This window comes from Rhinatrema bivittatum, chromosome 6 (genome assembly GCF_901001135.1).
Source record: "Rhinatrema bivittatum chromosome 6, aRhiBiv1.1, whole genome shotgun sequence".
NCBI classification, from domain to species: domain Eukaryota; kingdom Metazoa; phylum Chordata; class Amphibia; order Gymnophiona; family Rhinatrematidae; genus Rhinatrema; species Rhinatrema bivittatum.
Window position 1 is genome coordinate 198853196 of NC_042620.1, and position 13844 is coordinate 198867039.

At 40.2% G+C, this 13844-nt stretch overlaps 1 protein-coding gene across 1 annotated transcript in view; it reads right to left on the reverse strand.

Moving 5' to 3' along the window:
* Positions 1–13844, reverse strand: part of TRPM2 (transient receptor potential cation channel subfamily M member 2) — a 319065-nt gene that overhangs the window by 71241 nt on the left and 233980 nt on the right. Inside the window, exon 25 of the mRNA XM_029607926.1 lies at positions 1567–1668. Coding sequence (XP_029463786.1) covers positions 1567–1668 — 102 coding nt within the window. The remainder of the gene's footprint in view (positions 1–1566; positions 1669–13844) is intronic.

Sequence of the window (13844 nt, forward strand, 5' to 3'; positions counted from 1 at the left end):
TATAATTGAGTGTTTTATGTTAACAGGTCTGTGTTCACTTTTGTGTGTTTTAAGGGCCTTATTTTTCTATCCATAAATAGGTAATTAGCAGTCTTTGCATAGTTTTGCATCACATTATCTCATTAGCATATATTTGTGAGCTAATTTAACAAGGGTTAAAATACTTAACATTTATAACAGATTGCACACTAACAGTGTTTTTATTGTGCACTAATGCCTATAAAAGCATTTGCATACTTTGGTTCACTGTCCTCATGGATTTGTTGTTTGAATACTTAGAGCTTTAATTTCTCTCTATATATCCACAACTAGCACTGAAAATACAGTATGTGACTTGGTGGAATGTGCTTAGAATAAAGATTTATACTCCTGATAGGTATGTAGTTAATGAAAAACTGTGAATGGAGATAAAATGTCACATAGATATAAGGTCATATTTAATGAAGTCTATAGATTGAAATCAAAACACAAAGGCACCCTTCAGCAATAAATTCTGAGTACTTCATCCATGTATTAGTAAGTAAATCAAATTCACGCTTAAGCAACCAAATATGCATTTCTACATACTGCCTTAAATGCAAATGAATACTACTAATGACCATTTATATTTAGAAATAAATGTGGACAAAGAAATGTATTTCAACAAATAAAAACAGAAAGATAAAACTACAATTTTAATATCACAAAATAAGATACTCTGTTAAAATGCAGCTGGTTCCTTAGGTATTAGCACAGGTCATTATAAAGGTTTGCTATGCAAGAGGAAATGACCATATAATACTGAAGAAGCATGTAATACTGGCAACAACATTATGGTAAAATAAGTGAAATTCTGCAGCCAATCTTATCCACATTTTTATACTTAAAAGTAGGGATGTGAATCGTTTTTTGACGATTTAAAATATCGTCCGATATATTTTAAATCGTCAAAAATTGTTAGAGGCGATATATAATAGGAATTCCCCCGATTTATCGTCAAAAATCGTAAATCGGGGGAAGGGGGAGGGGAAGGGGGAGGGCGGAAAAACCAACACACTAAAACAACCCTAAATCCCACCCCGACCCTTTAAAATAAATCCCCCACCCTCTCGAACCCCCCCAAAATGCTTTAAATTACCTGGGGTCCAGTGGGGAGATCTCGGTGTGATCTTCCATTCTCGGGCCACGTCTGCGTTAATGGCGCGGCGCTATTTCGGTTCCTGTCCCCCGACATCAAGAGCGCAGAAGATCGCTCCCAGACCCCCGCTGGACCCCCAGGGACTTTTGGCCAGCTTGGGGGGGCCTCCTGACCCCCACAAGACTTGCCAAAAGTCCAGCGGGGGTCCAGAACGACCTCCTGCAGTCGAATCGTGTTGCCGTACGGCCGGCGCCATTTTGTGCAAAATGGCGCCGGCACACTAAACACACTAAAACACGATTTAAACGATATTTACAAACCTAAAACCGCGACGATCCGATTCCCCCCCCCCCCCCCAGCCAAAACTGATCGTTAAGACGATCGATGACACGATTCACATCTCTACTTAATAGTGTTATGCAACATTCATACTTATCTTTCACACTCACAGAGGAAGTCCATCCTGAACCAGATACGTGCCACAAAAGCTCTTGCGATCAATCTTGTCATCCATGGCATTGTAATTGATTTTTGAAAGAGTCTCCAGTGAGCTGAAAAAACATTACCTTTATATCATGAACCAGTTCATACACATTTTTACATCTCTGTTTAATTATGAAAAATATACAAGCAAGGGAGAGACAACAAACCAAGCACAGGAAAGAAGACAAACTAAGAGGGAAGAAATGTTTGATATAGAAAAGAATAGAGGAAAGGAAGAAAAGAAAAAGAATGCAAAAAAGACACAGTGAAAATACAGAAAAATTGAGGAATTTGTTTTTGCTCATGCACTACAGATATTTCAGTACTAAGAATAGTACTAAGAAAACAGAAGGATATTTTTAAAAAGTACTGCATAATGAATCTATGGAACATCTGATTCACATATCCACATTTTGAAAGGTGATATACAGTAGCAAAATGATTAAGAGAAATGTATGAAAAATGCAATAGCAAAGGGAGGCATTAGATATAGATCTAATTTTAGTTTAACATTTAGTTTAGAAACTTAGTAAAACAAAAGTAAATTGGATTAACATAGTCTAGCTCTGGAGGATCAGAGAAATATAACCCAAAGACTCTGGCATGGTTTGTGGGGTCTCATTTCCCAAAATACCGGAGGATCTGTTCCCCACTTATGAGAAGAGGGTAATCCTCTTTCTCTACCAGAGAGAGAAAGATTTCCCATGCTCAACCTCATTCTTCTTTTCCTGTAACTGGGAAAAAAGGAATGTGTGCAGGCTCAAAGGAATCTCTGCTCTTTGTGAAAGGTACCCTTAAACGATATAAAATATAAATATGGGCTGGCCCTGTGTTGCAGGCCATAGCGTGGTGTGCTGCAGAACAAACTCCTCTTCATATTTGCTGTCTGATTAAGCTAGCAGTGCTCAGGAGCACCACTAAGGTGACATGCTCAAGCCTCGAGGTGAAAGAAAGACGGTTGCCACTTTTGTAATGACTCTTGCTAGCTACAGAGCAGCACTGAAGAATAATATCTCAGTAAATACTTCTTAACTACCTGCTGGACTGACAAAGGTACTTGCACCATGTGAGCATATCATCTGAAATGAGACTTTAAATACTGTAGAGATGGAAAATAAATGATACAAAATGTAAAAGTAGGAATATAAAATAGTAACATAGTAATGACGGCAGAAAAGAACCAAATGGATCATCCAGTCTGCCCAGCAAGCTTCTTATGGTAAAATGTATGTCACCCCAGGTTTCTCTTAAGGGTAGTCCGTACAGTTCCCCCAATCCTTATGATAAGGGTAGAAATACTTACAATAAAAAACCAAGCAACTGTCAAACCCATAACACCATTTTCACTAGGTGAGGAGTCTTTCAGAAAATTCCAGCAATGCTGACTTGCTTTGCTTTTGGACTTGACCATAGAAGCAGTATGGTGCTCTTTCCTCTTATGTCTGCATACCAGAACCCCCAGACCATAAAAGTCAGGGCTAGTATCGGTTGACGTCTGAATCTAATTCTCCTTTTTCCCCCCACTGTCAAAGCGGAGAATGATTTTGCAAGTGCGTCAAAAGTATCAAGGCTTATTGGTTGAGAGTAGTAATCCCTGTGCTTTTGATAAGGGTAGTAATTGTCACATTGAGCAGATTACCTCCATTGCATTCTTTTCTTCATTTCTGTCATTTAGCCTTTAGGGATCCACAATGTTAATCCCATGCCCTTTTGAATTCTTTGACTGTTTTTGTCTTCGCCACCTCCTTTGGAAAGGCATGACAGACATCCACCACCCTCTCCGTGAAGAAATATTTCTTGATGTTGGTTCTGAGTCACCCACCGAAGTTTCATTTCATGACCCCCTAGTCTACTGTTTTTTTCCCAATGGAAACGTTTGAGGATCATGCATCATTAAAACCTTTCATATATCTGAAGGTCTGTATCATATCTCCACTGCACCTCCTCTCTTCCTGGGTACACATATTTAGATCCTTCAGCCTCTCCTCAGAAGTCATTTGATAGAGACCCCATATCATTTTGGTTGCCCTTCTCTGGACCGCCTCCATCCTGTCTCTATCCCTTTTGAGATATGTTCTCCAGAACTGAACACAGTATTCCAGGTAAGGCCTCACCAAGGACCTGTACAAGGGGATTATCACCTCCTTTTTCTTACTGGTTAATGCTCTCTCTATGCAGCCCAGCATTCTTCTGGCTTTAGCTATTGACTTGTCACATTCCTTCACAGTCTTCAGATTGTTAGACATTATCACCCCAAGGTCCCTCTCTTGGTCCGTGTACAACAGTCTTTCACCTTCTATTATATACATCTCTTTTGGATTACTGCACTCCAAAAGCATGACTCTGCACTTCTTGGCATTGAATCACAGCTGCCATAGCTTTGACCACTGTTCAAGCTTTCTGAAATCATGTTTCATTCTCTCTACTACTTCCAGTGTGTCTAATCTGTTGAAGATCTTAGTATCTTCCACAAATAGACAAACTTTTCCTTCAATCCCTTTAGCAATGTCGCTCACAATGATATTAAATGGAACCGATCCCAACAACAATCCTTGTGGTTCTCCACTTAACACTGCTTTCTCTTCAGAGTAGGTTCCACTTACCATTACACGCTGTTTTCTATCCATCAACCAGCTTGTAATCCATGCCACCACATTTACACTCACTCCTAAGCTTCTCATTTTTTTGCAAGCCTCCTATGCTGGACCCTATCAAAAGCTTTGCTGAAATCCAAGTAGATTACATCAAATGCACTTCCACGATACAATTCTTTAGTCACCCAATCAAAAAAATCAATCAGATTTGTCTGACAGGACCTTCCCCTTTGCTGCCTTGGGTCCAGCAATCCTCCTGATTGTAGATAGTTCACTATCCTTTCCTTCAGCGGAGTCTCCATCAATATACTCACCATAGAGGCAAAGCTAACCAGCCTTTCCGGTCTGCTTTCTGCTACCTCCCTTGTGAAGTGGTATCACCACTTCTTTTCTCCAATAACACAGCACCACTCCTGTTTCCAGGGATCTATTGAAAGCTCCTTCAGTGGACCCACCAGCACATCTCTGAGCTCTCTCATTACCCTGAGATGAACCTCATCTGGCCCCATGGCTAAGTCCACTTTCGGTTTTCCTAGCTCTTCCCATACATTCTCTTCTGTAAATGGAGTTTCATCTACTCCATCCCCATCTACGGTCTTATCAACCAGCAAGGGTCCTTCTCCAAAGTCTTCTTTAGTGAACATTAAACTGAAGTATTTGTTTAATATTTCCGCCATTTCTTCATCTCTCTTTACACAGTACTCCTCGTCACCTTTCAATTTCACTATACCACTTCATGCTTCCCTTCTGTTTGTGATATATCTGAAAAATGTTTTGTCATCTCCCTTTATTTCTTGGGCAATCCTTTCTCTGCTTGACATTTTGCTTTCCTTATTTCTTTCTTCGTCTCTCTCAGTTTAAACAGATACTCTTCTTTATGTTTATTTGGGATCCTTTTTTCTTCTTGAAAGCTGTTCTTTTTGCCTTAATTTTTTCAGCCACCTCTTTTGAGAACCAAATCAGTTTCTTTTTCCTCTTACTCTTGTTTACTTTTCTAACATATAGATTTGTTGCCCTTGTAATAGCTCCTTTTAATTTGTCCCACTTTTGCTCTACCTCACCCATTTTCTCCAAGTCTTTCAGTTCTTCCTCCAGGTACATCCCCATTTTGACAAAGTCCATATTTGTGAAATTCAAAACTCAGATCTTCATGTGACTTCTCTGTAACCTATTCATGATATCGAACCATACTGTCTGATGATCACTAATCTTCAGGTGAGCCCCTACCTGAACATCAGAGATATCCCCATTAGTGAGCACTAGATAGAGGATCACACCTTCCCTCATGGGTTCCATTACCATTTGTTTGAGCAAAGTCCCTTGAAGGGCATCCATTATTTTCCTACTTTTTGTAGATTTCACAAAAAGGATGCTCCAATCCACATCTGGCAGATTAAAATCTCCAATGAGCAACACTGCTCTCTTCTTTCCCACCTTTTGGATGTCCTCAATAAGATCTCTGTTCAGTTCTTCCATTTGAGTTGGGGGCCTGTAGATCACACCAGTAAAAATGGAAGCACCATCTTCTTTTTTTAGGATGGTCCATAAATGCTTCTCTTTATCCCTCGTCCCTTGCAATTCAGTTGCTTGGATATTGTTTTTGACATAAAGAGCTACTCCTCCCCCTTTTCTGTCCTCTCTGTCCTTCCTTAACAAGTTACAGCCTGGGATGGCAGTATCCCAATTATGAGACTCAGTGAAACATGTCTCCATAAAGGCAACAATGTCCAGTTCCGCCTCTACCATGTTGACCGACAGGACTGGGATTTTATTGCTCAGACTATGAGCATTTATGGTTATAACTTTCCAGGTGCTCTTCCTAGTCACCTTTTCTGTTTTTTTGAACTGATTGATTTTGTTACTTTCTCTTCCCACTTCCTATATTGCTTGGGGATGACATGCCAATTTCACTGGCCACCTCCTGCCAGCCCTGCTTCCTAGTTCCATATAGTCACACAAATTGGAATTTCCGTTATATCTACAATTCAGATAAGCCCCATAAGACTTTTGAGGGACATTTTCATAATTATCTGCATAGGTTTAAAGTCTGCCTGCTGGCACTGCACCAGTTTTCAATGGAGTGGACAAGCACACTTCCTTTTGAAAATTGTCTATGAAAAAGTACCCACAGAAATTGCCTCTGCTTTTCTTCCATGTAATTTTTTTACATGGAAAACAATGCATGTAGTTTTGAAAATATGAAACTGTACAAATTGTTACTTCAGTCCCTAAAGTCATGCCTGCCTAATTTTTCCATTGGTAATATTATTCAAAATGTGGCAAAGAAACTTTAAAAAACACACTCTTATACAAAATGCCCATTTATATTATCCAGTCCAACTAACTTACAGAAAGCCCTTTTGTAACAAACATGTATTGTGACTCTGAATAAGAAAGCAGAAATTGTCTCAGCAATAGCAGCCAGCCAGAAACATAAAAACTGCAAAAATGTAAACAAAAATCAAACACTTCATCAACTGATGAAACTCCAGGTAAGACAACTCAGAATCAATGTCAGGAAATGTTTCTTCATGGAGAGGGTGGTGAATGCCTAGAATGCCCTTCTGGAGGAGGTGGGGAAGACAAAAATGGTGAAAGATTTCAAAAGTGCATGGGATAAACACTGTGGATCCCTAAAGGCTAGAGGAGGAAAATAAAGTAAGAGGCATGGAAGTAGCTTGCTGGTGTGGTGGTTACTACCCTTAACCAATAAGCCTTATTACTGATGATGCAACTCCATCTTTGCTCTCTGCTTCAACGGCAGGGGGTATAGAGGAAAAGAGAAATTAGATTCAGAAAACAACCAACAAGAACATCGAACTGTACAGTCTGTGATAATAAATAAGCATGGGGGTAATAGAAAGACTAGGGGGCACTCCATGAAGTTAGCATGTGGCACATTTAAAACTAATCGGAGAAAGTTCTTTTTCACTCAACGCACAATTAAACTCTGGAATTTGTTGCCAGAGGATGTGATTAGTGCAGTTAGTGTAGCTGTGTTTTAAAAAGGATTGGATAAGTTCTTGGAGGAGAAGTCCATTACCTGCTATTAAGTTGACAGCCACTGCTATTACTAGCAACAGTAACATGGAATAGACTTAATTTTGGGTACTTGCCAGGTTCTTATGGCCTGGATTGGCCACTGTTGGAAACAAGATGCTGGGCTTGATGGACCCTTGGTCTGACCCAGTATGGCATGTTCTTAGGCAAATTTATTTTCAAAAGATTTGTCATAAATCTATTCAGAATAGAGAGGGCTTCCTTCAATTCAATGTGATGAAATTTTGTGACTTCTCCATGAGGCAAGTTGGAGTACTAGAAACAATTGTGGATCTCCCAAGCATTAGCAACAGCTTCATCAACCATTTGGATTACAGAGAACTTCATCTAAAGATTTCAATAATCACATGAGATTAATCTGAAAACTTAATCTGGCCAGAATGTAGGTGGGAATTTTGAAAACCCATCTTTTTTATTTGCTTGAATCAAACTAAATTGAGGTAAATGGCAGAGTTAGTAGTTTTCTGTTATAACTTAGAGTAAGCTAATTTTCTTGAGGTCCATATTCAAAGCTATTTTTCTGGCTAACTCGCATGTGATCCATCTAAATGGCAAGTTTTGAATATTCCCCCTTGCTTATCCAGCTAAAATTAAGACAGATAAGTCATTTTTCAGCTAAAATTTAACTGAATAAGAAAGGTGTGTGTGTGGGGGGGGGGGGGGGGGACCTTCCAGAGCAGGGTTCAGTTAGCCAAATAACTTATTTAGAGTTAGTCAAATAAGTTTTACAGCTAACTCAAGATATGTCAGAGAGCAGCTCTAAAGTTATTTAGCCTTAACCCCTTTAGAAAAGTTTGGTGGAATAGAATTCATGGCACAGTAGGGCTGGTTGCCATAGCTTGGGGGAGAGGGGCTGTCATTTTGGTCACTATGCTTATGAAGCCGATTTAAATTTTTGGTACTGCAGTTTCCCTTAACTGGCTATATCGTTTTGAAGATAGCTAGTGGTCCTGTGCCAGTCGGCCCCCCCCTCCTGTGGTCCTGTGATCCTGTGCCAGTCGGCCCCCCTCCCACCTTATCTCCATTCCACATCTTTAATGATAAAATATCCCTCCTTGGGTTTCCTTTCCTTCCGCCTCCTATTCCCTCACCCCACCCTCAACCCAGTATTTTGCATAAGCCTGGTTCATGGTACACAGCATCTGCAACCTGGGCCTGGCATGTGGGTGGGTGGGTGGGGTTTGCACAGCTGACCTGTAATCTGGAAAAGAAGTGCATGTGTTTTTCCAAATATAAATAAGAAAGACATTACGAGGCATTTAGTTCTTTGAAATACTTCCGGTTTTACAGCATGCAGACGCCGACACCTGCGGACAACCATCACCAAATAAAATTCCAAAGATCCCATTGGAATAATATGTCTGGTAGAAAAGAAATATTGAATATGATCTGTAAAATACCACTAAGAAAGCTTGTTTGATCGATATAGCCCCTGAAGCAGCTCAGTCACATGAGCGAAACTCGGCCAGAGTCGGGCTTTACCGGTTACCACACATTGTATTAATAAAAAATCCCTTTTACTGATCAACTTCTTTTGGTTGCTACTTCGCTACATTGCATTAGCTTCCGTTTTGTTTCCTGAGAGAATTTTATGACAGATGCCTATCTGGAAAAGAAAGTGTTCAAAGTTTGACCTATAGTAACCAGTTTCTTTTGGTCAAGGTGGTACCTCATGGTGGAATGTGCATTGGGGAATCAGAATTTATGCTGAAGGAACAGTTTGTGGCAGGGTTTAATGCTTATTTTAGAAGAGAGGAAAAATGCCTATACAAGGCAAACACTCGCATTCCATTCCAATAGCTAATGCAAGAAGCAAATGATTGGGCAGAAGATTTTATAGTTAATGAGGTTTGGGTGTATCCTTGGACACTTTGGCAGCTGAAAAACGCCCACAGGGGGGAAGTCCCGTGAGGGGCCACAGGTCAGGCTCAGCTCTGGACAAACAAACACAGATAGTTCTTTATTTAGACAGTTTGAGAAGCCACCAGAGGTGGCAGTAGTGAGTAGATGTTGTAGCCCAGCTGGGCTAGTATTCCCCAGGGTACTGGAACAGAGGTTTCTCCGGTAGCAGTGCTGTAGTGGAGAGAACTGAGAAAGTGCGTACAATAAAACATTCACAGAGTCCCAAATATGGAGAAGCCCTGAGATAGGGAGAGCTGGCCCTCGAGGAGTGAGTACCAGATCCCTGGAGGTAGAGAGACTCATTGGCAAAGTACTCACACAGCGGTTCCATGTAGGAGATGGCACTGGCGCTGGAACGGAGGCAGGCCCTCGAGGAGCGAGTACCTGGTTCCAGGGAGACAGCTGTGAGGAGTAGATGACAATAGTACTCACTGATGGTGTCTGTAGCGAATTCTTCCAAGTAGAAGAGGAGATAGTTGCAGGCAGCGAGTCAGGGAACATGTGCCCTGGAGGAGCGAGTACCGGTTACCTGATAGCGACCTGAAAGAAGCAAAGAGGCCCCCGAGGAGCAGGTACCCCATTAGCAGAAAGAGTCCAATAGGAGGTGGAAGGCAGAGTAGCTGGGTACGGAGAGCGAATCCCATCCGTAAGATCACCCTTGCTAACTCAACGGCTAGCAATAAACAGTAGGCTTAAATATCCGGGCAGCGTGACTTCATCACAGGGGGACGCTCCTGAGGAACGCACCAATGAGGAAATAAGAATGAGGGCCACGCAGCGCCCAAGCCGGTCCGGGGACGCCGTAGAGGACGGCAGATGGACGCCGTGGCAGTCAGGCGTGCATGAGGAGCAGGAGTCGTCGCAAGAAAGGAAAGGTAGAGGGAGTGAAGCCGTCGGTCAGCGACGGTCGCAACAGAAGAGGACTAAATCCTAGAACCCATGAAATACAGAACTCCACCACTGTTATAAAAAGAGAGCAGATGGCGGCCTCAGTGAGAACTATAGTTACTGATTTTGATGACGTAGTGGCAGCAATCATGAATCTCACCAGGATGGTTGAGAAACTAGGCCATCAGCAAGAGAAAATAATATAACAGGAAATAATGGAACAGAAACAAGAGATGAACTTACAGTGACATAAGTTGTTCAGGAATTTGCAGCTAGAAGAGTCAACTCAAGATCTCTCTACAAAATATCCAATAGGAGGGGCTGGAGGGGAAGGTGTTTCCATGACTCCTCTAGAAGAAGTGGTCAGGCAGAACTAAGAACATTAGAAGTTGCCATCTGGATCAGACTGAGAATCCATCAAGCCCAGCATCCTGTTTTCAACAGTGGCCAATCCAGGCCACAAGAACCTGGCTAGTACCAAATATTAAATAGATCCTATGCTACTAATGCCAGTAATTCCAGTGGCTATTCCCTAAGTCAACTTGATTAATAGCAGTTTATGGACTCTCCTCCAGGGATTTATCCAAACCTTTTTTTAAACCCAGCTACACTAACTGCCCTTATCACATCCTCCAGCAATGAATTCCAGAGCTTAATTGCACGTTTAGTGAAAAAGAAACTGATGTGCTATCATTAAATAGGTCAAGTCACTACAGTCAAAATTGCCAAAGTGATCAAAAAGTAGAGACAAGGAAGTGCATAAAGCAGCTGAGGGGAAAATAAAGACATGGCTAAAGAGAACGGAAACTCATTCCTGATAGAGCTAAGCTAGGGACTCCACCAGACTTTGTTTCATCTATGTCTAGTTTTAGAAGGCAAATGGCAGGCTTGAAAAATAGCAGGAAGGAGAAGGAAAAGGTACTTGTGGTGAAGATAAATGGTGTGCACACTAAATGCTATTTGGACACTGGCTATAATGTCACAACCATCTCTACAAGTCATCTTTATAGAAATTTTGGAGAAGATAGAATATAAGATATTCACTGGGATAGTATAACTGCAGCTATTGGCATGGAATTTCCTGTAATTAGATGTATAGAAGATGAAGTGGAATGATTTGGGCAGAGACTGAAGTCCAGAAACATCTTCATTGTGAGAAATGACATTCAAACCGACCCAACTGTCAAAGAAGAGGTCTCAGACTTAGATTTTAACTTTAAAAAATACTTTTTTTCCTCTGTAAAAAGGACAGATGATAATTTGAAGCAGTTCCTTGAAATCTTCCTTTTGTTAGTTTCAGAGGAATGCAAATGCCAAATATTTCTTTTGAAAGCCAAAAGAAGGCTCATTAACACTTCCTTGAAATGGTATTTACCTTCTTTTAATGTCAGCAGGGGGCTTCTGTAGCTGGAAGTCAGTCCTGTATTATTTGCTAGTCTACACTATACTAATCTATATTTGAACTGATGAATAGTATATATTTGCATCAGAGATTGCCAGTGAGAGACATGGGATTCAGCCTTTTCAATTTAGTTTAAAAGGTGGCTTCTTTTATTGACAGAGGGAGATATGCAGGAATATAGTCATGAGGTGAAAACTTTAACTGCAGCTTTCAGCTTGCTGCTTTATTTATAACAAGGGAAAAGCAGCCTCAGGTAGTTGAACGTTTTGTTATAGTTATTATCCTAAGAATACTACTTATCCAATAGTTCTGTGATAGTTGGTAGTTATTTTCTAGCTATTTATTTATTTATTAACTTTTATTTACCGACATTCGTGAAACACATCATGCCGGTTTACAAAAAACTCAAAGGAGGAAAGTTACAATATAACAATAACACAGTAAAACTGATAAATAGGTAAAACAATAGCGTAGTAGAGCAATAGTGGAGGGGAGGGGAGTGGGAAAGGGAGGATACCGGGGAGTGGGAGAGGGGAAGCTAAGGGAAGGGCAAAGGCTGGACAGAAAGGAGTGAAAGAACACAAATAGCTGCAACTATATACAGTTGATGATAAGTACAGTCATACTCAAAATTGTAGAGCTAAGGAGGTAATGAGAGACATTTACTTAAAGTATTCACTTAAATATGAAATAAGAAGGGGGTTAGGATGATTTAAGGGCGGTATAGAAGGGAAAAGGGGTTAATAGGGTTAGCAAAAGGGTATTTGAGGGGCAGGGTGAGTAGGGCGGGAAGGGGTACAGAGGTTTAAATATACAAGGATCTCTTTACCTACGTAGGGAAAATAAATTGATATTTTTAAATAATCTTTGGTTTGTTTATTTTCAAGTTAGCTGAACAGTATTAGCATAGCTCTTACATCCATTTAGGCCTGGATTTTCTAAGCTCGCAGACCTTAGAGAATCCAACGGTAATGGGGGGACGAAGCGGGGGATGGGCCTGCAAAAGCCGGCAGCGATCACACCTCCACGGTGCAATAGCTGCCGGCTTTCGCACCCAATAGCGCCACCATGAAAGGTGATGCTATTGGGCATGCTACTGGCAGCGATAAGGTGTCCTACCTTTTTGCCATCAACAAAGTCGTCGCAGAGTCCGCCCCGACGCCACCCCAATTCCGCCCCGATTTAGCTATCTCACGTGCAACCCCTTTAGAAAATGACCCCCTTAGAGTTAGGAAATGTATTTTCAAAAAATTTGTCATGAGTCTATTCAGAAGAGATAAGGTTTGCTTTAGTTCAATCTGTTGAGATTTTGTGTCTTCTCCATGAGGTAAGTTGATTGCAGATCCTCTGGAACACTGGAAAATTGCAGATCTTCCAAGCATCAGCAACTGCTTCATCAACCATATAGACTGCAAAGAAATTCATCTAAACTATCAAAAGTCACAAGAGAATAAACAGAAATTTTGCTAATATTCCAGCCAGAATTTAGGTGGGAATTTTGAAAAATCATTTTTTTATTTGCTTGATGTGATCAGAACTGAGGTATAGGGCGACATTAGTGGTTTTCTGTTATAATTTACAGAAAGCTAATATTCCAAATTTCCCAATGCTAATACATTCTTCTTTTACTATAATGCCATCTGCTTCTGTTTCCTATATAGTATAAAAATCTAAATGTGTTATGTAAATATGCATGCACTGATTTTGTTTACATTACTTGCAATAGTAATATTGTGTGTTTATTTTATTTTATATTTATTTTCTGCTCTTCATTTCTTGGAGAAACTTTAGTTGTGAGGACCTGTTACACATGCACATTCTAAATAACACGGCTGAAAACCCAATGCATTTGAGGCCTTTGCATACTGGAAGTGAATAATACTGTGCTAGACCATGACTATCTAAGAATACAGTAACCCAGGCAGAGACTGAAACCCACTTACCACCAAACAGATTACATATGTTTAATGTTCAGTCCTTAAGGTTTAATGTTATAATGTATCAATAGTAAGCACCCCAGTCATACTATTCCAACTGTTATATTGTGAACCGATGTGATGTACTCCAACAAATGTCGGTATATAAAAGCAATTAAATAAATAAATAAGTGATTAAATTACTTCATTAAATAATTTGAATTGTTGCAGTTCCTGATTTCAGTCTATTTCATTTATAGAAGCAACAAGTTAATTACAAATTTTCTATGCTATTTTGTAATATAGTTGCTAACAAGATTCATCTTGACTAGAAGTAATTTTATTTTAAGATAATAATGACTTTCTTTATACTCATTACTAGTGTACTTCTGTTTAAAGCACAATACTAAAGAATACATATTTCCAAAGTGAAAAATCTTCAGCGGGATAGATAGATTAGTCTGGTGTAGTAAAAATGACAG